The sequence below is a fragment of the Barbus barbus genome (assembly GCF_936440315.1).
Source record: "Barbus barbus genome assembly, chromosome: 25".
NCBI lineage: Eukaryota > Metazoa > Chordata > Actinopteri > Cypriniformes > Cyprinidae > Barbus > Barbus barbus.
The window spans coordinates 7,030,073-7,057,289 of NC_136753.1; the positions used below are offsets into that span (position 1 = coordinate 7,030,073).

The window sequence follows — 27,217 nt, forward strand, 5'->3', positions numbered from 1 at the left end:
ATTGGCAGGGTCATGACCTGGTGGCCTTTGACATTTGGAGACAGGGTATGAGTGAGGGGAAAATGGTTAAAAAGCGGCTGTTAGTTGATATTTTATAGACGCTTCCATCTCTGAGATCTAATCGGTTTGTGTATGCATGTGTGTTTGTGTGTGTGTGTGAGACATGCAAGAAGAAGAGCCGCTCAGGGGACGGGCCATGAGTGTTTATATATAATGACAGAATAACAAAGCCATGTGTGTTACACCGTGGCACTCTCTGCCACTTCCCCCATCAAAATCTCCTCATGACATTAGCATCCATGCGGACGTGCGACCAAGCTCAAGATTTCCAAACACATAAAATGTTTAACTTGTCTTCAGCAGTCAGGTTTTTTCTGCTTGAATCACACGCTAACGGCTGGTAATCATATTTTCATGCATTTAAAGTACGTGCGGATATGGTATGTTTTGAGGAGGGAAAAAAGAAATTCAAGAAGGCTTGTGGGGATTTGTGTGTGTATATGTTGGCTGCGTGCGACTGTCTTTAATATGCATCTCTCCAAACTGTGAAATCTCCACAGAAACAGTTAAAGGCATAATTTGCCTGTTAAGCACATCAAGTGTGAGAACGCTTGTTTTACGCTGTGTAAAAATGGCTCTGAATAGTCTTGTAAATCAGTGCGCTGCTCACTTTGTGTGTGTGTGTGCAAAAGTGTGTGAGCCCGTGTCAGTCTCTCTTGTATCCTATTGAAGGGGATCTTGACAGTGAATGAATGGTTAACGTGACAAGCCGAACAAACCCTCTGCCCAAATGGGACGTTAATGTGTGGTCCTGTAGTAATATGCTCGTGGGGTTGGTTAGTCTTGCGAGCAGACGTGTGTGTGTTTGTGTGTGTGTGTGTGTGTGTGTGTGTGTGTGAAGGAGACTGACTGGTGTTAAATAGAAATATTGTTCATGGCAAGTGAAATGTGAAAGGAAGAGTGGCAGGCCGTGTGTGCGTGCAAGAGCTTGCTCTAATTATCGATTGGATTGTGCTTGACAGATATGGAGTCTGGAGAACGGCTGGCCTCGCCTTCCACCACCCCGGCCTCCGTCCACACCGTCACCTCTGCGTCAACATCTTCCTCCTCTTCCTCTTCCTCATCCACAGCAGCCTCCAATGCCAAGAGCAGCCTGAACCACGGAGCCACGGCCTCGCTCGGCACATGCGGTAAGAACTTGTGCGCACACACACACACATACACACACACACACACACTCTTTCATGCCCTGACGCAAGGGTTGCTTATTGTTACAGTGTGAAAAGTGCTCAGTCAAACCTCACGCACAATCACACTCCAGCACATTTCCACACACACACCACCGAGTGTCGCACAGGCACGCTTTGAGCCCGTCTCCAAGTTTAGACTGCGTGGTTGGCGGCAGATTGGAGACTGATGTCATCAGGGACCTCTCTTCCTGTCTGATGAAGCATCTTTTTTTTTTCCTCTGAGTGACATGTGATAAAGCGCAAATGTTCTCTGCTGATTGAGTCTTGTCTGATAAGGCACAAGTGTTCATTTTCTCAGATTCTATTCTGTTAAAGGGATAGTTCTGCCAAAAATGAAAGTCTGTCATCATTTACTGTTCCTCATGTCGTTCCAAACTCAAACTTATTTATTTTTTCTGGGGAGCAGAAAAGGAGAATTTTGCAGAGAGTCCAGACTGTTCTTTTTTTTGTAATTAGAGCTGGGGCTGTCAAGAGCCCCATAAAAGTACTATAAAGGTAGTACTTATGACTCTATATTAAAAGGTTTGCTTGATGTGTAATCTCAAGCAAGTACGGTTGAGCTTACATTTACCATATGTGATGTGCTCTATGTGTGTTATATATGAATAAAATCCTAAATTAAATGTGTTCATTATGAAACTTCATTCATATGGATTACTTTTATGATGTCTTTATGAACTTTTTGATGAGTGAAAGTTATAGTTGTGTGAAATTTAAAGGGATGGACAAAAAATGATGAGAAAATATCAAAAATATCATCTGAAGATGAACTGAAGCATCATGGTTTTGATTGACATGAGAGAGAGTAAATGACAAAATTAAATTTTTAGTGAGCTATCCCTTTAAGTCATTTAAGGCCATACAATAGCTTTATGTGAGCAAGATGTGTGTTGATTTATCATCAGTGATACATTTGATGTCATATTTAAATTTGATGTAATCATGAATGAGATTTGAGAGTTATGGCGATGGGGAAGATTTTCAGCAGTTATTTTTGTCTTTTTCTTGTATTAAGTTAGCGCTAAAGCTGCATGAACATTCTTCAGAACTTTTCATTTTGTCATTGTTCCAGAGTGGAATGAAAGTTATACAAGTTTGGAAATGCAAAAATCTGATTCAATGATGAACTACCCCCTTGAAAGTTAGTGTTATGCAATAGCATCTATGCAAATAGCGAAGCTATTAGTTTAACAGCATTTCTTAGTAACAAAGTGATTACAAGAACTGTTTTAGCAAGCTAAAAACACTACCACATTACATTTTATTCCTGACAATATTTAAGAAATTAAGTCACATAACTGGTGGCTGTTTTGAATCAGTACTAGCGATGGCTGATTTGTAAATGAATCGTTGAACAGCTTAACAAAATCGATTCACAATTCAGTCTGCATTGCTCAGCTCACTCACCCACTGAACTGTGAAAGGCTTCTCACTAAATAAATCAGTACTAGGATACAAAAAACAACAACAACAGCGCTGATGTAAAATTAAATGATTACCCAGAATCAGTTAAAACCTTTTTTGGTTACTTGTGGAGCTTGAAACCCTTGTGTTTCACCGAAGAAAGAAAACACTTTCTTTCTTTCTTTAGGTAAATAAACAATGAAAGAATTTGCATTTTTGGATGAACTTGTATATTAATCGCTTTTCCAACTGACCATAGTCTTTCTATCTGATAAAGCATCTCTTCTCCCTCCCTCTTGTGTTTTGTTCATTCTGTGGCGCAGTCAGGGCTGAAGAAAGCCACTGACTTGCTCCTGTCGTAATTACCGACTTATTGTTCAGTATGTGAAAACACCGTCCAGGATTTAGCACTCACAGTTTTGGCTGCAAATTGAAAAGCTGCTGCATTAATGAATCTCAACCAATTAACTAGGCCTTTGTTAATACTGCTGTCATCTCACTCTCCACCCCCCTTCACATAAACACACGCGCACACGTGAACGCACAGGCACAATAACACTGCTTTCCCTCCATCCTTCCTGACACTCTTAAATATCCTCCTCTCCTCTATAAACTGTGAAGTTTGTAAGGCTCCACTGACTCGTTCCTGTTTGTAATTTCGCTCTGTCTGCTCTGGTTTCGTTTTTGGCCCAGTGTCGTTTTCTGACGAGACTCTCATTAACAGTTGATATTCCACACGGCTTTCCACTCTTCTACTTCCTCACCAGCCCGACAAGGGGAGTCGCGGTGAAGGGAGACCCTTTGTTTTTGCTATTTTTCCCTTCAGAGTTTTGGATTTTTGAATATGTAATTCCAGCTCCGGCTCGTCTCTCTTGAAATTCAAGTACCCAGCAAAATTCAGGTTCAAGTACTCACCAACACTTTGTTGTTCTGTTTTCACAGAAATAAAATATAAAGCTCCGGTTTTAGTCAGAGCTGTGGCTTAGTGGTTACTGCAGATACTTCTTACAAGTTGAGACATGGTGCTCATGTGGATAATGCAGGTTCAGTTCTGGCTTCTGACATGTACTAAATCTATTCCAATTTTCACTATATGTCTCTATTGTACAGTAGTTAGCTTCAGTCAACTAATATGATAAGAAAAAGTGGCATTCCATGTTGGGATGGGTCATGATGCAGTTGACTAGTCATCTAATGGCTGACTATTCAATTGGTGGTGCTGACGTTATATATATATTATTTTAAAATTTTTATATTTTTAGTACTAACAATGCTTTAAACCATGCTATAAAACTCTTTTATTTTAGATGTTTAGTCTTTAAATTTAAAGCATCACCGCTGAAGCCAAACATGGATTCAACTATTTTTGTTGCTATTTTTGATCATTTTGCCTGAGTGTGTCTTGACAAAAATAATTCAACGTTTTCTTTTCTTTCTGCTTTACTGATGAACCTGAAACCAGCCTGTTATTCTGGGCATTCTGAAGACCAGTTAGCCAGCTAGTTTGTCCAGTAACACATTAAATAGTTAATCTTGAAAACATGAAATTTTCATTTCCAAGAGTGCTGAGTTTCATAAAATAGAACTGGGAGAGTTTGCATCACTCCACTTGTCTGCGATTGCTACATAGAATTCCATCACTTGATCCTGCTTTGTCCTCTTTTGGGACTATTTTTGTTGGCTGTGCAAAAATAAAATAGCTGGCCATATTGTGTCTGGGACCTTTTGTTTATAGAACAGTTTTATAGCTATAAAACAATATTTCAGAAGCAAGAGTGCTGTATTACTGAATATCACTATGGCTGTGATTACCTGTAATATTCTGTACAATAAGCATTCCTGCTCATGTGAAGAAATCCAAAAACAAAGTGATTTACTTGGGTTAAACAGACAAGAGGACCTCGGTAATTCAGTCCTAGTTGAGCTGATTAACGTTCAGAATGCGACTATCCCTCGACATGTTCTCACAGCGCTATCATTACCGCTTTAAACGCAATTAACACTTTGTCCCACTAAATCACCGGCCCACAAGCGTGCCAGAGCGATAGATGATGTTCAGGTCGAGAACGAGGTGCATCTGGGCTTAAACAGAGAATATTTTAACCTCTCGCAGAACAAACGGTGGCCACATGTTCGCACTTTTTCTCGCCGTCCCCCTCAGACACACAGACAATTAAGTCGGCTGTCAGATCTGTCTGTAGAAATGTGATTGATGCAAACGGAGGGCACATTAATCGGCTTCCGCCGCATCCCACATAAGAGAGCGAGCAAGGAGACAGGTGGGGGAGGACAGTGCTGCTTTTCAAGATGGCTCGGTTTGTCAGAAGATGGAGAACATGGGAAGGTGTGTTGGTGGGGGGGTGGGGGACAAGCGAAGAAAAAGAGAGACGGGGAGAGAGAACGAAGGAGAAAGATAAAATAAGAAGGATATCAGGTAATCCGGTAATTCTGCTCTGCTCCTCTCAGAGGCTGATTTAATTATTGCCGGCTGAAAGCGCATTAATATGAAACTGGCGTTTCTGCCACTGTGTGTGTTTGTGTGTGTGTGTGTGTGTGTGTGTGTGCCAGCAGGAGCGGATGATGGTCTTTGGGGGAATATTTCCTCTCATTTATCTTCACATCCGCCTCTCTCCTTCTCAAGCTCCTTCTTTTCGTTCTTTTTTCCGTCGCCACTATATCAGGACAAACCCACGAAACACACAGGCTGTACTGGATTTGTGTGTGTGAGAATTAAAAAGGACAGGCCTTAAGCTCGGGAGCTGAAATCTGTCTGTCGTATTCTTTCTTCTCTTTTCCGTTCTAGAGCCTAATTAAAAGAAGACATATCATGCAAAACAGGATTTTCCTGCTCTTTTGAAATAAGAGTTAATTGGCTGCGTGCAAAAACAAAAATACAGTGTGACCAGTGTGGTCCGATTCAGTAACAAACAACTCTTTGAACGACTTCTCTTAATGAATCTGGCAAAAAAGAATCTCAGACTAACAAGTTGCTGTAATAAATACCAATGTGATAAATAAAACATTAAAATGTGTCTCAAACACAGTGGGCATTTTACTGATTTCTCTAGGACACACTGAATGAAAACTTTCATCACTTACAAATTATACATTTGTAGTTTTCAATTGATTCTGGGTGAATATTGCACATCATTCAAAACTGAACCATGCCCTTGCTCTTTTACTGCATGAGAAACTGCTCACTGTTCAATGGATCTGGATGATTCAGATGGAATCACAAATTCAACTTAACACGATCAAACCCATTATTCACAAAACTAGCGTCACTAGTTCTGATTCTAAATGGCTGTCAAAAAATAGCAGACGTGTGGCGTGCTTAAATATTATCAGTGAAATATAACACTCTCTCTGTTAATGTTTGTACCTTGCTTCAAAATCAATAAAATAACGTCACGTTTTTTGATGGCAACGCTACTGCGCAACTCTGGCTTTTCAAGGAATAGTAACCCAAACTGTCATTGTTTACTCACCCTCATGTCTTTTTTCTTCTGTGGAAAATAAATGGAGAAGTGGTGACCAGCGTTGTGTCAAGATGAAATGACGACAAAGAATCATAAATGCAGTTGACATGACTGTGGATACACTATATTCCAAGTCTTAAGGTGCTGTCACAAAATTTTGCGGGCAAGAAGTGGTCCATTTGTCTGTTGTCAATAGTGTCATGAAGCACATCTCACACAGAAGTTGCTTTCAAAACAAGCAGCTTTCTGTTGGTCACGCAAAATTCCCAATTGTGTGTCTTTCTAATGAAATGACTGGATTTCTTCCTCGAATATTTGCAGAACAACAGTAAAAATTACTGAAGGAACGGACTGAAATGTATATAAAATGGAGAATATGGGTTTTGACAGGCAAGAAAGTCGTTTTTAAGGGTCAGAGAGAGTGGAAAATAGCCATGTAAGACTAAATTATGACTGTTTTCTTGGACTTTTCAAATGGACAAACATTCTAAGTGGACTCCAGGAAAAAATGCTGCAAAAAATCTGCATGCAGCAGACAGTTCCTACAGTCTTCAAACATAAACAATAGCAAAGGGAAGGCAAGGCCCTCTCCTCCTCTCTGTCCCTCCTGGAGTTATAGCTATCTGCAAAAATCCTGCATTTCCCATCATCACTTTTCTCTGTGTGTGTGTGTGTGTGTGTGTGTGTGCGAGAGAGAGCTGGCGCAGTGCTGTGCTGGCGGAACGGTGCGCTCAAGCCTTTCTTCTCTGTGCTCCCTAATGGAAATTGAATTTGCATGAAATATGCGGCTTAGAAATTACATGTGACTCCTGAAGGAGACAATGGGCAGCATCAGCGCTGCCAGAAGAGATCGATCCCAGAAAGGATGCAATCTGGATGATAATGATGACTACGACAATGATTAATATGAAGAGCTCTGTGTTTACATGTATACCGGGAGCCTATACAATGTCAAACAAGAGATTGAAGTGATTTATCGAACTCAGAGAGGGTGTTGTGATATCTTGTAGAATATTGTGGAGATGCAGGAACGCTTTGGGCGTCTTCTCTCCCACTTCTTCCTTGTTCTATCACGCGGAGACTTTCATTTGGTCTGATCATAGTTATTAATCAAATACTGTCAGAAAGCCTGTGATTACATTAACATTAACAGCCATCAAACTGTCTCTCATTGAGTCTCTCACACACATTTACTTGGCGGCCTAAATGAAGACATAACACGGACTGTTGTGTTTTTTATAAATAACTATATAATTTTAATTTATTATTTAATTATAAATACAATAGACTCTCTCTCTACCCCTAACAGAAAACTTTCAGTATTTTAGCTTAAAAAAAGAGATTGACTCATTTTATAAGATGTCCCCAAATTAACCCAAGGGGAGGTTTCGTCATGTGTAGCTAACGTCTGGGGACATGCAGGGAAACCCCTCCATGTCTGTTCTCGTGTATATTACAGACAAACAATGCAAATCAGAAATTGCTCATGCTGTGTCCTTTATTGGACGTGCAAACATAAACGTCTCAGGCCTTTGTGGCTGAAAATGCAGCTTCATGTGCATTGCTCATAGTCATTTCCAGATATGTGGCTTCAGGGGCTGATACAGCACTACGAGTCTATAGGTGTGCGCACACCGAAAGCTATACAACACCCTGAACCTCTCTTTGATACACACACACACAAGCCCACACACCTTGACAAAATGCTTTAAACACTCAGAACACACAGAAGCCCTCACTGAACTCTGAATCACTCAACACTCACTCTCGTTCTCATACAAATAACTTCCCTCTCTATTCCTAGAGTGTCACTAGAGGCAGAGAGATTTATATTCTTACTACATTCAATGAAAAAAAAAAAAAAAGTTTATTTACCAGTTTATTTTAGAAGCAAACCTGGGTACGGTATTAATACTTACTGTAGGTTATATAGAATATAATTTGTCCCCCCCCCCCCCCCCCACAATGTGCCAAATTATTTTTGTTTGTTTTAAACATTAACTTTTAAAAATAATCTAGTTTGTATGATTACCTAATGCTAAATGTGTATTGGTTTTGTGTGTGTTTGATGGGGCAGGTCCTCTGTTTGGGATGACGGGCAGTGACCAGCCCTTCAGTGTCAGCTCAGTGACCTCTGTGCCCAGCGCATATCCGCTGATGGCCCACCCAGCCTTTGGTCTGCTGTCACCGGCGATGGCCCGCCCAGAGTTTGGGGGTCTAGGAGGACTGGGGGTCTCTGCTGCCCTCGCAGCTCACCCACAGATAGGAGCCTTCACAGGTATGTATGTGAATGAATGCCTGATGACACCAAGTCCTATGTAACTAAATGACACAAAAGTATAATATACATAAATCAATATTAAAGGGATAGTTCACCCCAAAATTAAAATTCTGTCTTCATTTACTTACCCTCATGTTGTTCCAAACCTGTAAGAGTTTTGTGTGTTATGCAACACAGTTGAGCTTCTGTGGTTCTGATGCGTCAAGCAAGGAAGGTTGAGCTTCTGTTTAGGTTCACTGATCAGTGTAAATATGTGAATACAAGCCTAAATTTAATCTTTTCATCATATAAAGCTATCAAGTCTTTTCAGAAAATTTGAACTAAACCGCTCAATACATATGGATTAGTTTAACGATCTGTTTATTCAAGTTTAAATTTATTATCCTTTCTGGGACGGAAATCTCTCAGATTTCATTAAAATATCTTCATTTGTCTCTCCATTCAACTATAAAACTATCCCTTTAAGTAATAGTGTTTTATTATAATACTGTAATAATTAAATACTATAATAATAAGAATATTATCAAATATGTATTTCAGTTTTGTCTCATTTAGATTGTCCGCCGTAAAATCATGAGGTAATTTACTCTTTCCTTTCTCAGAATGGTGGAGAGCAGCAGAAGCACATGGACGGAGTCCTCCAGCCTTCTTCCCGCCTTTTCTAGGTCTGCCGCCTATGTTTGCCCCACCGCTGCACAACCACGAGGCCAATCCTTACACATCCAAAACACCCAGCAAGAGCAGTCAGGCCTCCAAAGGTATTACTCTGTAAAACCCTAGTCTATATTTGCCTCCTGGAAATGTATACTATCCCTTGGAGGCAGACTTAAAGTTAAACAAAACTAATGCAGCAGTAATGTAGCCTTCAGGCTGGTGTACTCACAGTAATCATCGCCTTGAGCAGTCGCCTCCAGTGCTGAATTCATAAGGAGATCTTCAGCAGCTTAAACTCCAGAAATCCATGACAAAGGCTATTTGACATAGTGTATATGTTGATGGAAATCTTTATTTGTTTCTGTAACTTGTAGCAAGAATTTGCATCATTTAAAAGCATCTGATTGGTTCATGTGAACTCTTTTGTGCGCAGGTGTGAACGGAGCTGTGAATGGTCGATCACTGTCTCCATCTGTGGCTAAAGGAACGGTTTCGGCTACTGCCTCCCCCTCCCCCGCGCTCCGGCCCCCTGAACACACCCGGACACTCAACGCCAAAGCCCGCGACCGCAAGGCCAGTCACCATAGCAACAGCACAGTGGAGCTTCAGGAGAAACCCTCACAGAAACCTAAAGAGAAGGTACAACATCATGACATACGAGGGACAGACATGCAGTTTGCAGTCTAAACACACAAACAGTTTTTATACATGAGCAAATATTTAACTGTTTGTTGAATTCAGTAAAATTGACTCGTGATTGACGTCTGTGTTAACTCATGCAGAAAGGCCGAAAGAAGCAGGTAGAGGGGTCTGGCGTAAGCGAGAGTGAATCTGGATCATCGCTGGATACTGACAGCGACGGCGTGAGCAGCAGCGATATCGATGATCTTGGAGAAGAAGAAGAAGATGATGATGATGATGAAGATGAGCAGAGTAAAGACAGTGAGGAGTCTGACTCAGAAAAGGAGCGGCAGAAAAAAAAGAAAATGAAAGTAAGATGCTGCTCATATTAGCTTATTACTGTTTCTGGGAAGGAAACCAAAAGGTTGCAGGTTCGAACCTTACCATTGCACCACTGAACCACTGAGTAAACCACTTAACCCCAGATTGCTCCAGTGCATTTGAAGTCACTTTCGAAAAAAGTAACATAACAGAAGGTCACTCAAAAATATTTAGTCCTAAATTTAAGGTTTGTGGATTTTAATTGAATGTAAAATTTGAATTACATGATTTTAACATAAACTCAATAAACATAATGTATATACATAATATTGGCGAGTCATGCATAAATAAAAAAATTTAAAATACAGGGAACATTTCTATAATATTACTAACAAATAGAATGAGTTTTATATATTTATCATCAATAAATCTAATTTGTTTCAATCTCAAACATTTTAACTAAATGAAATATCCCACAGATGGCCATATTTTAACCATGTTAATATTTTAATAATTTATTATAATATTTGACTAAATATATTTAATTGTTTTCACAGTGGACAGGTTTATGCTTATTCTAAGCAAACTGAATAAATGCATTTAAAAAATGTGTAATAAATGTATTTAAATAGATTGTCATGATTTTATTTGAGTGCAGAAATCTTACTGTTTCTTACTCATTTAATTTATGTATAACAGACAAATATGTATCACATTATGTTTATTTCTTTTTTGAATTTCAGTGGAATTAAAATGCATGAATCTTAAAATAAGGCCTAAATATTTTTTGAGAGTGTCTTAAAGTTAGAGTAACAAAAACAAACTGTTTAATGCTGAGGTTCAGTGAGAGTGATTGTTGACTTTAGAGTAAAAAAAAAAAAAAAAACCTTACTCAACAAATGGACTTCTCTCTGTCTTGTTTGCTCAGATTGTGACGCCAAACTCTGGGCTCAGTAAGAAGGAAAAGACCAGGCTGTTGGCAGCCAAAGACTTCCACGGAGGCCTGTCGGGCAGTGTACCTTTAGAGCCCTCTCCTCCAGTGCATCTGCATCGCTCTCCACCTCCTCCAGGCCTGTCTCAACCCCCTCTGCTGTCTCTATCGGGTAGCAGAGCCAGGGAAAGACCCCTCCACACCAGCGTCATTCAGTCCACAGGCCTGGCTGTTGCCGCTAAACCTTTAGCGCTAATCGCACAGTCTCCTAAACATTCTCCACAGCATCGCACCTCCTCTCCAAAAATCACATCAGCCACTACCAAGCCCCTTACTTCCTCACCTCAGCCCCTCCCACTCTCGTTATGCTCCTCCCCCAAACCACTCTCAGTCCCCTCCCCTCCAAAACTCCTCCCCCTGTCTTCTTCCCCCAAACCGCCCCCTCTCACCCCTTCCCTCAAAGCGCAATCTCAAGCTTCCTCCCAGAAGTCCCAATCTCCAGCGCTGGACGCGCTGACCAGCAGGAAGTTTCTGGAAAGTTCTCTGGCACAAGTCACTGCTGACTACAGACTGAAACAGGTGAGTAGACAGTCTGCCACGGTCTGGCAGGAGAAATGTGAGACTGTTCATCCTTCAAGTCCATACATTAATCCCGCTTTTCCCTCAAGGCCTGTGTCCACATTTTCATTTTCCAGAAAAGCAAACCAGCTAAAGCAAATTCTCCACAGTTTGTGTCCGTATCTTTTAAACCAATTTAGGATTATCGCTTTTAGGGTGCTGTTGGTATTCAGGACGTGTCTCTCCTTATTGACCAGCTTATTTGAAAAGGTCAGAGTAACAGAGAGGGAGAATGTGAGGGGGAGAGAGAATTATTTGTGTGTGTGTGTGTGTGTTTGTGAGTGTGTTGAAGACAGAAATGCAGAGAAAAGGACAGAAAGGACAGCTCCATTATCTTATCAGTAGGACTGGCTTCCCTACTGCGTGGCTTTAGTTGGTAAATGAAAGTGACAATGTGCATCGCTTTATTAGAATTACTGAAGCAAGACCAACAGGCAATTAACTCCATGACTTCTTAAGGGTCCAGATTTCAGCAAATGAGTGTAATAAATGTGCCTTTTCCCCACCTCTTCTTATGTTGCCTTGAAATTACTGTTGAAGAGGTTAATATAGTTTTTTCTTCTACTTGTAATTAACCAGAGTGGTTTTATTATTATGTTACAGTGAGGAACAGTTTCATAACATTTAGATTTTATTAGTGGTGCTTACTAAGGCAACTAACAATGTTGCTCTTGCTCATACATGAGGATGTGGTGTTTGTGTTGTCTGAATGCTTCCTGAAAACATGTGGCCTGTTGTGTGATACGATACGATTTTCGTCTAGCGGTTAATAAAACGGCATGAAATGAACGTTTACCAAATAGTTTTTTTTCTAAATGCAAGATTTTAATAATTGATCTTACTATGAATGATTCATCCATGTATATGTTTGTTGTTTTTTTTTACTTGAAAATTTAACAAAAGGTCACAAGACAAATCTGTGAAATTGCAGACTTCTCTCTGTCAACTGCTAGCTTGTATTGATATCTGCCTCCATCCAATCAACAACCGATGGATAGAACCAACCAAGTTCCCGGCCTACTTTTATCTTTTGAAAATCTGTTTCACTTTGAGTCCACAATATGGAATAAAACTTCATCTGTTGTATCTCCTGTTACATACTTAAGGAGTTTATTACAATGCTTCAGAACTTCATAGATACCTTGAGGTGGGCTTCTTGGCCACACCATCTAGAATTCCCTAGCAACCTCATAAAACAGCAGTTTTCTGAAGAAAATGCAAAAATGAAGTTTCAGTTTATTATTCCAGTACATTCATGTTCATGAGTCTGTAAACTATAATGGTACTATGAAGATTTCAAACGTTTGTGCTGAGCGGTTGAAGGCAGGCAGTGTTTGAGCATTCCTTCTTTCTTAATGAATGTTGTGGAGCTGATAGAGTCATGGCCACGCTGTTGTTCTCTGTTCCAGTGAGTCAGAGCAGCATTATGCTCACTCACAGTCTTTCTCCACCAGCACTTAGGCCACATGACAACCAGCACAATTACCACATCTCCACCTCTCCCTCTCTGCTGTTTTCCCCCTCTCTCTTTGTTTATCAGTCAATTTGTTGTTTCTTGCTCGTCTCGTCTTTGCTCTCAGTATACATATCTCACTTTCTCTGAAGATGTGCTTTGTTCAAGGAAATCAAGACCTGGTTCACTTTGTTTCAAAAACAGTATTCCCCCACAGCAGCTTGATTTTGAGAAATAGATTAATTGTATAAATAGATATAAATATAAAAGAAAAGTGATTCCAACGATATTGTTCCTCTGTGTTGTTCTCGTTATAGCTGAGGTCTGCAGTTCATTATTCTCATAAAATTATACGTGCTAAAACTTTATATTTATAGCTATCATTAAAGTCCTTACTGTGAACGGCACTTTAAAATAGAGGCATTTCAGCATCATTACTCCAGTCTTCAGTGTCACTTGATTCGTCAGAAATCATTCTAATATGCTGATGTTGAAATTTGTGCAAAGTTGTGCTTCTTAATATTTTTGTCGAAACTGTGATGCTCTACCGTTTGCAGTAAGAAAGATTAAAAAAGGAATTAATACTTTTAATCAGTAAGAATGCAATAATTTGATCAAAAGTGACAAGTGTAACATTTACAATATTACAAAAGATTTCTAATCAAAATAAATGATGTTCTTTTATAACTTCCTATTCATTTACATTTACATTTATGCATTTAGCAGACGCTTTTATCCAAAGCGACTTACATTGCATTCAAGTTACAGTTTTTACAGCTCTTGCTTTCCCTGGGAATCGAACCCATGACCTTGGCGTTGCTAGCGCCATGCTCTACTATTTGAGCTACAGGAAAGCCATATTCATCAAAGAAACTAAAATATTATCCAGCAAAAACGTTTTCAGCTTTGATAATAAAAACTATTATTAATAATTGAGCAGCAGTAATCGCTGAGGATCAAATCTGTATATTTGAAGGATTTCTGTGACACTGAAGATGAAGTAATGGCTGCTGAATATTCAGCTTTGCCATCACAGGCATAATTTACATTTAAAAATATAAAATATTTTTAATTCAAATATAAAGTTCTTTTAAACTGTAATATTTTTCTTTTTTCACTTTTAATATTTTTTTTATCACACAACTGAAAAAAGAACAAATTTATGTGCAGATTCACCTGTTGTCCAGTGAAATTATTGCACTTGAACCTTTTCTATTAATGTAACTTTGAAACTTTCCATCTTTCCATCATGGTTCTCTTTGTTTTTCCTTCTGCAGTCTTTCCTGTCCCAGGACCAGACGTTTCCTCTCCAGTTAAAGAAACAGCAGGACCCATTTAAGATAAAAAAGAAGGCGGAGGCACTCACGTCCTCTTCCTCATCTTCATCCTCCTCCTCCACGCTCCCTCTTAAGCTCAGCTCTGAAGCGTCAGGTAGGACCAAGCCCCCTGCAGCGCAAGGTGTGTCCTCCTCCAGTCTGCCTTTCTCTCATGGCCTGCTGGGTCTGGGCCAGCCTAACGGAGTCATCCTGAGCACCCAGGATATGCCGTTGGCCCTCACCACCAAATATCGCTCAGACGTGCCCGTCAACCTCAGTACAGGAGGCCGTAAGAGCCCCGCCTCCACGTCTCCCACTCCTAACCGCACCCGTGAGCCCCGGAAGAGCAAGACTCCCAAAGCGTTAGAAGCCTGGAGGGGTTTATCCCAGAACCACCTGGTGCAGTCTCTGGTGGACCTGTTTCAACACAGCGGAGCTGAACAAAAGCTGCCCAGCAGCAAAGACTCAGATGAATCTGCTGAGGACGAAGACGATGAGGATGATGATGTGGAGGATGAAGAGGATGATGATGAAGAGGATTCAGATGATAGTCTCTCAGGTGAGATGCCTAAGGAGAGAGGTTTTATAAGTGCATTAAAGAAATAGATTGTTCAGAAATTAAAATTTGTTAATTATTTACTCACTCCAAACACAAAAGAGAATTGTTTTAAGAATATGCTGGCTGCTCTTTTCCATATGATTAAAGATAATGAAAATGTATTAAAATAAAACCCCACCATGAATTATGAAAATAGTTCACGATATATGATTGTGGATGACAAGAATTTCAGTGAATTATCCTGACTAATTCACTATAAAATTTTTTTTTTAAAAATTAAACTTTTCAAAATACATCACATTATGAAAATGAAATATGTTGCTATTGTGCTATTTCAGTTTCTCTTTATAGGAACAGTCCACCTAAAAATGAAAATTCTGTCACCATTTACTCGACTTCCAAAACCTGTATTACTTTCTTTTTTCTGCGAAACACAAAACCAAGATATTTTGGTAACCAAAATATAACCAAACATTTTGGTTCCCGTTGACTGCCATTGTATTTTTGTCCTTACAATGTCAAGCCAATACGAACCACTCATGGTGAGTAAATGATGACAGCATTTTCATTGTTGCGTGAACTATTCCTTTAATTTGGTTCACTGATGCAACCAATGACACAAGACATGTTATAATGATCAATTCCCTAAACACCGTCTCATGTCCTCTCCTGTCGCCTTTTATTTCTCAGAGTCAGACAGTAATTCAGACAGCGAGATGAACGGCTCAGAGGGTGGTAAAAAGCAGCACAAGGATGGAGTCACGGAGATGGACACCGATGGAGAGAAGACTCCTCAGAAACTCAGCAAGGGGTTTTCCCATCTGAACTCCTCCACCAATCACGGCCTGTCTGACTGTCTGCCACTTAACCTCCAAGTCATTAAGCCCTCCAGTGTGGCCACGCCCACCATTGTGAGCAGCTCCGGTGCCTTGACCTATCACAGCTCTCCCTCCTCATCGTACTCTGTTGGCACCTCTCCAGGTAACCACAAGTAACATCATTACTAAACCAAAACTGGATATGCTTGACACCTTCCTTTGGAGCTCTTGTCAGTATCAAAGTATGCATGGGGTTGAATATGTGTCGTGTGTATACGTATGCCCTTTTGTTTGTGTATTTGTCTGTGTGCAAGCTGTCACACTCAGATGACGGGGTGTCTATTTTTAGAAAGATAAATGGTGGCGTCTGGCATCACTCGGCTTCCTTTGTGCCCGTCTATTTGGGTGTGCGTCCTTGGACCTAGCCGTTGTGTCTGAGCTCTGTTTGGCCTGTATTCCAGGAAAAAACCTAAACAGAATTAATATTAAACTCTTTCCATTAATTGTGTGTTTGGTTTATACAGGGTCAGGTTTAGTGTTAGGTAAATGTAGCTGGTAACAAGAGCTCTTTGTGTGGTGTCTAGGTTAACCCCGGTACCCGTGTTTGCCTTAACCTGTTAGCTGAGGCACATCAACCACCTCTGTTTGGCTGACTTAATCTGTTTTTCCTTCTGAAGCTAACAGAGACATTTGTTAAACAAAACACTCACAAATCCAGCAAACATGGCACACGAGTGCATCTGCTCTTGGACGGCGTTCAGCATCCCTCACCGCGATGGAATAAAGCATTTTTTCTAATGAAGCCGAAGTGTGTCCGTTGAAAAGCGTGAGGAAGCTGTAATAAGCTGAGAGGAGTTACTGTGATGATTTGTTTTTGGAGCATTATTTGAGCTGCTGAGAGATTCGTTTAACTCCTGTTTTGTTTGCAGACTTCACTTCTCAAAAGGAGAGAGATGAGAGTGATGATTTTGTTCGTTTCTTCCTGTGGTTTTGTTATTGTCACTATTGCTATTACTCATATTTTGAACAGCAACCTATCCCTAAGCGTTAAATTGAACGATACCTCAAATCACGTGGCTTGTTTAGGAGAGCTATTATTTGATCAGATGTGTACCTGCCTAAAAATCAGGCTAAATCCCCCACAAATTTACTGTATGAGAGGTTCCCAAGTCAAATCTAAGTACCAAAATACCATATTTGAGAATTGGAAGTGGGTTCTTTTGACACATAAACTAGGTATACATAATATGCAGGTACCATGTCAATTTTTGGCTGTTCTCTTTTTTTTAATTAATAGTACTGGTTTTGCATACACTGCTGTTCAAAAGTTTGGGGTTTGTAAGATTTGTATTGAATGGTTTTGTCTCTTATGCTCACCAAGGCTGCTTTTGAACAGAAGTTTATGTATCAGTCAATATTGTATATCTATTTGTTGATGCTCATTTGTCCTATTGTTTTTCACATGCAATTTCTTTTACTTAATTAACTTTTACTCTTTAAAAACAATAATTTAATAACCACATTAAGCAAATACTTGATTTTAGGTTTAAAATGTTTAATTTTGAATTTATTTAAAAATACTTCATAATTGAAATCATGACCATTTTTTAAATCTTCCATTAGCATATGAAACTAATTAGCTTTTTCAGTATTGGCCAGAATTTTAATATCACTGAACCTGTAGTAACCACAATTCAGGATGCCTTAGCTACCGAATTGAAATGCCCTGGAATTTTAGAGGCAAGATTTATGCATGCAGGCACCATCAAAAACAGAACAAATAAAAATCGAGGTTTTATTTGATGTTATTTGCTCATTATGTGAGTTGTAATTTGTAAGTGATGATGAAACGGTTTGCTTAAAGTGTGTTTTGTCTGGCTGTTGTCTTGTCTCAGGCTCTGCGAAGAGAAAGCGAGTGATGAATGAAGATGATTTACGGATTCCTTTGGAAATGGGGTACGTTTAAAAATGACACACGCTGGTGGCAGCATGACTCAACACCTGTTAACCGCAGTTCTGCATTCTGTACTTCTAAAGCAGCAGAGCACACGGTCTCATACAAACATCGCATTAAAACTGCAGATGTTTAAATAAATCAGAATTCTTTGCTCTATTATTACAAACCTGTTCAAAAAGCAAAGTGGCAGCAGCATTGCACAGTGATGGTGTAATGGCATTGTACTTAGATTCTTTGAATGATTGTCATATTCACATTCATAATTCATATTCAACATATTTGCATGATGTCATGAAATAAAAAAGTTGTATGAAATAAATTCTAGAAAAAAGGTTTTTAGTCATTTCAAATCTACAATAACAATTACACATTATTGAAACTTTTTTGATTTTTATGATTCAGTTTGTTCTTGCCTGGAAAATAGGCTTCCTGCCTGCATGCCTTTAAATAATCAAACAATCAATCAATCAAAGTACATGTTATTACCATTCCCACTATCATATAAAATAAAATTAGCATTAAAAATGGCATACAAATGCATAAAAAAAATGTTTTAGTTTATCAAGCAGTTTTTGAAAGTTTGTGCGAGTGTGTTGTATTATGCACTTCTTCTTCAATGTGTATTTTGTTGTTCTAGCTGGCAAAGAGAGACCAGAATGAAAACAGTGGGCGGTCGGCTGCAGGGAGACGTTGCGTATTACACCCCATGTGGCAAGAGACTGCGACAGTACCCGGATGTCGTAAAGGTAACCTTTACCCGTCTTCTCCGCTGCCTCACGCTTAGACCCCCCCAAAACTCTCAGGAAGCCCCACTCCCCACCCCTTTCCTCTCCCAGTGCACCATTAACAGTTATTGGTGTAAGATCCAGCAGTTTATTTAGGAGATCTGGTCACTTTTAGCTAGCTGTGCACTGTTATGTCAAGTGTGCTAGGCTGCTTTCAGTTTGGTACCATTGTAGTGCTAATGGCTCTCTGGATGTCCTGTCTGACAAAATCACTATTATTCTCTCTTCTGTAGTATCTGTCCAGATACGGAATAACTGACATCGCACGTGATAATTTTAGCTTCAGTGCAAAAATAAGGGTTGGTGACTTCTATGAAGCCAGAGAAGGACCCCAGGTGAATGCCTTTCATCTCCTCTTTTTCTTTTTTTTTTTGTTCTTTATGTTCTTTTTTTCTCTCTGTCTCTCTCGCTCGTATTCTCTCCCTGTATCTCTCTTTCATCTTGAGCAGGGCAGGGAATTTGATTGAACCCCGATAGCCTGAATTTCCCCTTTTAAACTGTAGGGAGTCTGTGCAATAATCAGCGCTCGTTGTTTCCACAGGGTGTTACTTCATGTTTTGTCTGTCATGTGTGTTGAAAGAGATTCTTTAGATTAAAGATACAGTGGAGCAAACGTTGGGACAGTTTTTTGATTAAAATTTAAAATCGACTCTCTTGTTTTTTTAATTTACTTCATTTCATGCTTTTTAAGTCGTTTGTTTAAATTGGATCTACATTGAGAATAACATTTCAGAATATTACCAAGTAAAAATTATAGTGATTATAGACTCACATGATCATTAGTGATGTGACGCTCCTCTAGGGAAGCAGACTAAAATAGGAAACTTTCTGTGTTTCTACCGTCATCTTCATAAGTCTGACCCCCCCTCTGTCCCCTGCTTCCCTCAGGGTCTGCAGTGGACTCTTCTGAAAGAGGAAGAGGTCATCCCCCATATCTTGGCCATGGAAGGTCGTCGAGGTCGTCCACCCAACTCTGAGCGGCAGTCGAGGGGCGGCAGCGAGGTTTCAGGCAGCCGGCGGCGAAAGGGCCGCACACCGAATCTAGGAGAGAGCGAATTCCCAAGTCCCTCCGAGGCCAAACTGCTGCGCAAGCTGGAGGCTCAGGGTAACGTGCTTCTTTCTGACTTATTCACCTCATTCATAGGTAATAACGCATGTATTGATGGAAGAGATTTGTCCATTTTCCTATCAGAAATCGCCCGACAGGCAGCTCAGATGAAGCTCATGAGGAAACTAGAAAAACAGGCTCTCGCACGGGCTGCCAAGGAGGCCCGCAAACAGCAAGGTACTCCAGGCTTATGAATACCACTCTATTACTCACAATGGCGCTCAGACATCTCGCTTAAGCCTCATTCTATCTCTCATTCAGCTATTATGGCTGCAGAGGAGAGGAGGAAGCAAAAGGAACAGCTGAAGATTCTCAAACAGCAGGTGGGTTTGAGAAGGAAACCGGTTTTCGGTCAGTCTGAGGGTCACTTGGTATGAGATTATAAGCGTTAATTCAGAACGGAGACCACCGGTGCTTCTACGGCTGCAGCTTGGCTGCCAGTCGACTTTTTTAAATGCACAGCAGCACTTTCAATTAACAGACTTCCTCCTCCTCTCCTACCAGGAAAAGATAAAGCGCATTCAGCAAATCCGTATGGAGAAGGAACTCCGCGCACAGCAGATTCTCGAGGTACAGAGTGACTGTGGAAAGAAAATAATAAATTAAAAGAGTTGAAATAGGCTTAACATTCTTAAAATACACACCACCCCCTTCAGTTCCTGTTTAACATGGAGCCCAGACCACCGCAGAATCACTCACCAGCATTTTGGGGCTCTGAGTTCTGCATAATTTTCTTCAGGACTAATGCTAAATTGGTTTTGGTGAACAGTTTTTGAATATTAAATTTGCTGCCTCCTGTGTTACAAACCAGAGGTAAATTAGACATAAAAAGATTTTTTTCCATCAGACAATGGCAGTTCTTGCATAAGTAGCAGGAGGAAGACACTGTTTACTTTACTCGCCCAATTATAGAGGCTTCAAAAGTGTTTTAGCCGGGCAAAATCAAATTGGAGCTGACACGCTTGGCAAGCCATTCTGAACAGGATTTCTTGCTGTTTGTAATTACGTATTTAAATTTTCAGCTAATTCGCCTTTGCTTTCTTTTTATATTGCCGTTGTCAGAGCCCGAGGAATATTGAATAGTTTTGAAGATCTCGGGGCTGATTCTGACATGGACTTGAAGAGAAAACATTCTCAATCACTGACTCAGTGATCTGTAGCTAGAGAAAGCGCAACAATGGCAAGACGTGAGGCAGAAGGGCTTTCCTGTGCATGTGTGTGTGTGTGTGTGTGAATGTTTTGATGCCAGCTCTCGCTTTTCCTCTCGCAGACACATCAATCAGAGTGTTAGTATAAGTTATAAATAAAACAGATGTTGGTTTAGCATGTTTAATTTAGGTTTATACCCAGCACGGTAGCACTGGTCTGACCCAGACCTGTTTTGCATTGGCAGGCAAAGCGGAAAAAGAGAGAGGAGGCTGCCAATGCCAAAATGTTGGAGGCGGAAAAGCGAATAAAGGTCAGTTTGTGACTGAGAAAAGATGCTACACACCTACTCTTGCGCACTATGAATCATCGCCGTGGAAACCCCCACCCCCCCACCCGAGAAAACTTCCCTTGCTCTCACCTACCCCGGCAAACCATTAACGTTCCTCGGCCACAACAAAGGAGCAGAGCCTCTGTTTGACTGATGTCTGCCGGCCTGTGGGGGAAAATTAGCTTGACATCTGGATTTTTGCTGTTGTTGTTTAAAATGAAAAATGCACAGTGCATCTTTTTATGTCTTGTACACATGGGGCCCTCACTAGAATACACAGCCTGCTCTAAATAGCCTCCCTTATTTAAATAAAAAAAATTTGTCGAGTATTTTGGCTTTTAGTCACGTCTGTTAGCTTTGTAGCAATCTTGTGGGCTTTCTTAGGGCAGTATGATGAAAGTGTTGTACAGTAGGCTTATAAATAATATGATAATTTTTCACAGTAACAGTATACCATGATGTAGTTATTTTGTGGAAAATTCCATGTAATTTTCCATGTTTTAAGAAAAAAATGACTTTTAAATACCTTTTTACATTCTTTAAAAGTAAATAATAACATTGATAAAAAGTGACAGTACTTTTTCATTTATACAAGAAATTTAAATAAATCCTTTTATTTTGAACTTTCTATTTATAAAAGTGAATCCTACAAAACATCTACAAAATATTAAGCTCATAATAAGACTATTAATAAGAAAACAGTTTGTTAAATTGTACTAATATTTCCCATTACCATTAAAGCAGTTTTTATATTTGTAATCAAATAAATATTAGCATATGAGACTTTAAAAAAAATTACTGACCCATTTTAAACAGTAGTGTATTAAATCGGGAATTTTTCACCCGTGATCGGTTTATGAAATACTTTTCAATTCAAAATTCAATTTTTTTTTTCTTTTCTTTGGTAAAATAACAAGGTTTCCTTAATAAAGTAAAAATATAATTTTGTTATCTTGTTATCAACATCCCACATAATTTTTCCCTTGCAAGGAGATCATCATATTTGGGGATCCATATAAAAAAAAAAAACAACAACAACTATTTTTGTCTCTTTTTCGATCAATTGTATTCAGTATTGTAGAGTACTATGGGCCAGTTTTACTAACTTTTGGTTAAAATAGTAGGCTACTGTCAGGTTTTACTAAAGACCCGCAGTGACGATTTAGCACTGAAAAGGCGTGGAGACAGTCATTTTTTACCTTATTGAATATGCATTTCTCAGAGTTTCCCTTTCAGACGCAAATTTTATGGGAGGAGAGTATTCAAATAAATCACGCAACGATATTTACTAACGTTTGCACTCGTCAAATTACTGGCATTTGCGCCATTATTTAACGCCCCAAAAAAGCATGTCTTAAACTATTTTGCGCTTGAAATGGATACAATTTGTTGCTAGGAGGAGGCACAGCAGAGGACAGAGAGCCACACAACAGAGTTTTTCCACACGTATTAATTTATTTGGAAAGAACACATTATCCGAACATATTGTTTGCCAAGCCATGTTATTTTTAATTTGCTTCAGGAAATAAAAGACGACTTGGAACCCTCATCTAGGAGTCACGCAATACCAGGTCTATCAAAAACTGTTGCAACCCTTCGTTTAGTCGCGACTATGCTAATTTGCGCTGTGCTTGGTATATTGCGTTGGTCGATATGTAAATGAGATGATGCGTTTGTGTTCCTTAATTTTCGCGTTGTTAGTAAATCACCAACTGGCCCTAAATATTTTTATATTATTTATTTATTTATTGCCAAACAACATAATTGTCTGGATTTTCTTGGTGAGCTCAAACACATTCGTACATACTACATAAATTATTCCAACCATTATAAAGAATGAAATACAGATGCGTAAGTGTCAGAAGACTTTAAAACATGGACCAACCTACAGTAGGTACTGTTCAAAAAGCATGCAAATTTGCAGACTTAGTTTTAATTGCTCTAAGTCGTCTGCCTGAGGGTAAAGGAATAAAAAAATGTCTGGCTGGATGTGTGGAATCTCTAAGAATTGTTAAGCCTTTTTTCTGCAAACGTGAGACACAAATGTCATCAATGGTGGGCAGATCACAGCCTATAATATTTGAGGCAGTCCTCACTATATTACGAATCTGAATTTTTTGTTGAACTGTGGAGCTGCCAAACCACACTATTATTGAGAAAGTCAGCACACTTTTCTCTGACAGCTCTATAAAAGCTGATCATACCAGTTTTAGATACTCCAAATTTTTATGCCACAATACCACTTAGCACTAGTCTTTCTCTTAAGGGAAAATGAAACCAAAGTTGATGACTCGTCTTGTTTGCAGGGGCATGTACGATTGTGTAGATGGTTGACTAGTTCTGTAAAACTCTTCATTTGCTGATAGCATGTTTAGGGAAAATATTACATTTATCTTGCATGATTTGAGTTACCATTTATATACAGATTACTGCATTCTTAGGCCTCATGGTTAGGACAGAAGGCCCAGACAGTATTCTGATTGATGGTTTCATTTTAGACTGTGTCATAATGAATGTTTTGGTATAGCATTGAATCGTTTTTATGTTTTGTGTTTGTAGGAGAAGGAGATGAGACGCCAACAGGCTGTTATTCTCAAGCACCAGGTCAGTCACCACTCTCATAAATAATAGGTCTCATAATGGCCATTTATATAGTAGTAGTCATTTTTTGTTACAAAATGCAGGAGAAAGGGAGGCAAAGAGCATGTTTTTCTTGTCTAGTTCACAGTCGCCATGTGAAATGCAGTGCATTATGAGTTAAAAATTGTCCTTAAATAGATTTGTTCAGTCTTTGCCCATGTAAGAAGTGGCGAGTCTCATGTGGTTGTCTTTAACTTTCTTCTGTTTCTCTCTGGTTAATTTCCATGCTTTTTGGGAGTGGGATCTGTCTCTTTGGGGTTACAGGCTGAAGTTTGAGTTTATTTATTTTTCTTTTCTTTTTAAATGACGCTGTGATTTTTTTTCTGTCTCATAATACTTTGCCAACTCTCTCTCTCAGGAGATGGAGAGGCATAGACTAGATATGGTATGGGTATGTTTCATCTTCTGTACATCTAACACTCGCATCGTGAATCCTGGTTGTGATATGATGTCATAGCAGCACATTTTTAAATGTAGCACTGGCTGCTGTCAAAACTACATTTTCCTTCTGCATGGCTTTTCAAGCAAAAAAAAAAAAGAGAACGAAAGAAAAAAAAACTGCATCGCCTACATCTGCTATGTGTGTCAATGAGAGAAAACCGGCTTTGATGCAGCAGGCCTTTGCCTTGTTTGTGTATGTGTGTGTGTGTAAGCGTGAGTGTGTGTGTGTGTGTGTGTGTCTATGGAGCCTGTTGAGTACATACTCTCATTGGTGGAAAGTGCCACACACCCTCATTCCACGTGTAAAGTCACCCCAATATTGTGTAGTATCATTATTGCTGTGAAGTTGTGAGTGTTTGTGTGTGTGTGTGTGTGTGTGTGTGTGTGTGCGTGTATGTATGTTGTGGCAGACTCTCTGTCAAGATGTTGCATTTGCACTGTGCTGATTGTCCTGCCTGTGAGGTCATCAGTACAGGTCAAAGGTCATAGTGCCTGACCAATGAGAGAATTTGAGGAAACTCACACTTCTCTCTGTTGTACATTCCATGCCATCTGTGGGTCAGATATGAAAATTTCACACTAATTGGCTTTGTCCTTAAAGTCAACATGAGACAGCATTCATAACCCAATTTGCTTCCTTGATGTGATGTTTTTCAGAGACAAATATTTAGCAAATTTGTGCAGCACTTAATTTTCTACTTCATTCCATTAGGAATTGATTGGATTGTAAAAAGTGTGTATTCCATACCAGAATGGAGTAACCTGAATGCAAGTTTGCTGAAAAATGAATAAATATTTTGGCTATTAGTTAGAGGTGCACTCTGTAATTCTTAGGATTTACATATAAAGAAATGAATAATACTTTTGATAAATATATATTTAAAAATCATGTACACTCACATAAGATAAAGACTCTAGTCAAATCAGTAGTGCAATAAAACTTAAAATCATTACAAATAACGATCCAAATACTGCTCACTTCATCTTGGTTAAAGGGATAGTTCACCCAAAAATGAAAGTTCTGTCATTAATTACTTACCCTCATGTCGTTCCAAACCTGTAAGACCCTTAAGAAGATATTTTTGATGAAATCTGAGAGCTTTCTGACCCTGCATAGACAGCAACACAACTGACATGTTCAAGGCCCAGAAAGGTAGTAAGGACATCTTTAAAATAGTCCATGTGACGTCAGTGGTTCAACTGTAATTTCGACTGACAAGGAAGAGAAGAAATTGTTGAATAAAGTAGCTATTTCTGTTTTCTTTGCGCAAAAAAAGCATTCTCGTAGCCTCATTAAATTAAGCTTGAACCACTGATGTCACATGGACTATTTTAACAAAGTTCTTACTACCTTTCTGGTCCTTGAACGTTAGAAAGTTTTTACTTTTGGGTGAGCTATCTCTTTAACACCCTTGTTTTAAAAGAATTTAATTTGTAGATCTTTTAAATTTGACTGCAAAGTGGTATCGCTAACTGAAACTCATGTGATGCTACATCCACACCACTAGATGTCAGTATGAATCCAAGACATTGGTAGCGCAACATAAACAACAAATTACTGAGTGCACATTTAACATTATCCAACAGTCTGCGAGTTCTAGGTAATCTCAGCCAATTTGTTTTACATTTTAAAGAAAGATACTCAGTAAGACCTGAAAAGTGTATTAAAGAAGTAAATGGGGTCAATTATGATTTCATGTTGACTTTAAATTCATAATAACAGTGACATAACAACGTACTTCACTGTAAGGACAGGACATTGAGGCTAAAGGGAAATCGGATGTATTTTCCCTTGTTGGCTTGTAACAGTAGCTACGCTAATCTAACTCAAGATGCACCGACAGCTTTGCTCCTCTGACCTGCTCATTACATCTGTGGCTTTTCTTTTCGCTCTTTTGTTCCCGTCTGAACAGCTGTAACACACGTTTTTGTGGCTGTCTCATTCTGGCCATAGCAATGTGTCCGTTCTACACCTACTTATTTTCTTTCTCTCTGTCTTTCTGTGCAACATGCTAAACCACGCTGATCAGTTTTATCGTCTGTCTCTGTGTGGATCTGTATGCTCTGCTTTCCTCCACTGAACGATGGAATCATTCTGTCTTTTCAGGAGAGGGAGAGGAGGAGACAGCACGTTATGCTAATGAAAGCTGTGGAGGCTCGCAAAAAAGCTGAGGTGTGCAAAACGAAATAAATAAATAAAAGAACACTGTCCTTCACCACTCCGCTCTCCTCTCTGCACCTCAAGGCTTCCTCACATGTCACGTCTACCTGCTCTGCTACATTCCCTGAATGTGTTTCACCAAATAATTTTGATGTAGTTTGATAAAGTTCCCTAAACATTCTTCATTCTCCAAAACAAAGTTTTCTTGTAGAACATAATACCCTAATGTCAAACACGCCTGATGAGGCATCCAACTGGTTAGTAAAGTCTTTCTTTCACCCCGCAGGAGCGTGAACGCCTCAGGCAAGAGAAACGTGATGAGAAACGCCTCAACAAGGAGCGGAAAATGGAGCTCCGGAGGCTGGAGCTGGAGCTGATCCGTGAGATGAAGAAACCCAATGAAGACATGTGTTTGACAGATCACAAGGTAATGGAACTGGATATCGGACAAGTTTTGCATTGTTTAAAAATCAACTTTAGCGATCATTTATGAACCCTTTATTTAGAATGCTTGTTTTTGCAAGATTATCTTTTCTTTAGCCATTAACATAAAGGCTCATCCAATCAGAACTCTCAGCGATATGATGTCATACACATATCCTAATCTTACTTCACAGTGAATTCACCTGAGACAGAATACTGCCACCTAGTGGTGATAACGAGAGCATTATGATGAAAGTTAGCAGCCTTGGAGTTTTCAAACTTTTTGACGCTTATGAACTTAAATTTGGTGAAAGACCTCATTCTTCAAATATAATGGCTGCTGCATAATTTCATGTATAAAGACCCATTTTTACAGTGTTTACAGACAACATGTTTCCATAATAAAGTAAGTGGCTTTTATATTGTAACTGTACTAAAGACAAAACAAATGATTATATCATTATCTAAAGCAGGGGTTTGTGAGGGAACTGCAGGGGGTTCACGAGTTGATGAAAAGCTT

At 39.4% G+C, this 27,217-nt stretch overlaps 1 protein-coding gene and 1 long non-coding RNA gene across 21 annotated transcripts in view; both read left to right on the forward strand.

The window, feature by feature from the left end:
- The window catches only part of LOC306845055 (bromodomain adjacent to zinc finger domain protein 2B-like), an 82,504-nt gene that overhangs the window by 42,959 nt on the left and 12,328 nt on the right, over positions 1–27,217 (forward strand). For 2 of the 20 annotated variants that reach the window (XM_079377590.1, XM_079377592.1), the window contains exons 3-22: positions 1,023–1,190; positions 8,211–8,411; positions 9,017–9,172; positions 9,502–9,707; positions 9,851–10,060; positions 10,939–11,520; positions 14,290–14,887; positions 15,578–15,868; positions 17,601–17,661; positions 18,300–18,408; positions 18,681–18,782; positions 19,336–19,552; positions 19,640–19,732; positions 19,817–19,878; positions 20,060–20,125; positions 20,949–21,014; positions 23,592–23,636; positions 24,031–24,063; positions 26,221–26,286; positions 26,561–26,701. In XM_079377590.1, the coding sequence (XP_079233716.1) occupies positions 1,025–1,190; positions 8,211–8,411; positions 9,017–9,172; positions 9,502–9,707; positions 9,851–10,060; positions 10,939–11,520; positions 14,290–14,887; positions 15,578–15,868; positions 17,601–17,661; positions 18,300–18,408; positions 18,681–18,782; positions 19,336–19,552; positions 19,640–19,732; positions 19,817–19,878; positions 20,060–20,125; positions 20,949–21,014; positions 23,592–23,636; positions 24,031–24,063; positions 26,221–26,286; positions 26,561–26,701 (3,471 nt within the window). In that variant the 5' untranslated portion in view covers positions 1,023–1,024. The remainder of the gene's footprint in view (positions 1–1,022; positions 1,191–8,210; positions 8,412–9,016; positions 9,173–9,501; positions 9,708–9,850; positions 10,061–10,938; positions 11,521–14,289; positions 14,888–15,577; positions 15,869–17,600; positions 17,662–18,299; positions 18,409–18,680; positions 18,783–19,335; positions 19,553–19,639; positions 19,733–19,816; positions 19,879–20,059; positions 20,126–20,948; positions 21,015–23,591; positions 23,637–24,030; positions 24,064–26,220; positions 26,287–26,560; positions 26,702–27,217) is intronic. The other 18 variants (XM_079377601.1, XM_079377594.1, XM_079377603.1 and 15 more) reach the window with 14 other exon arrangements.
- Positions 1–27,217, forward strand: part of LOC306845060 — a 428,848-nt gene that overhangs the window by 19,068 nt on the left and 382,563 nt on the right. The gene's annotated exons all lie outside the window — the stretch shown is intronic.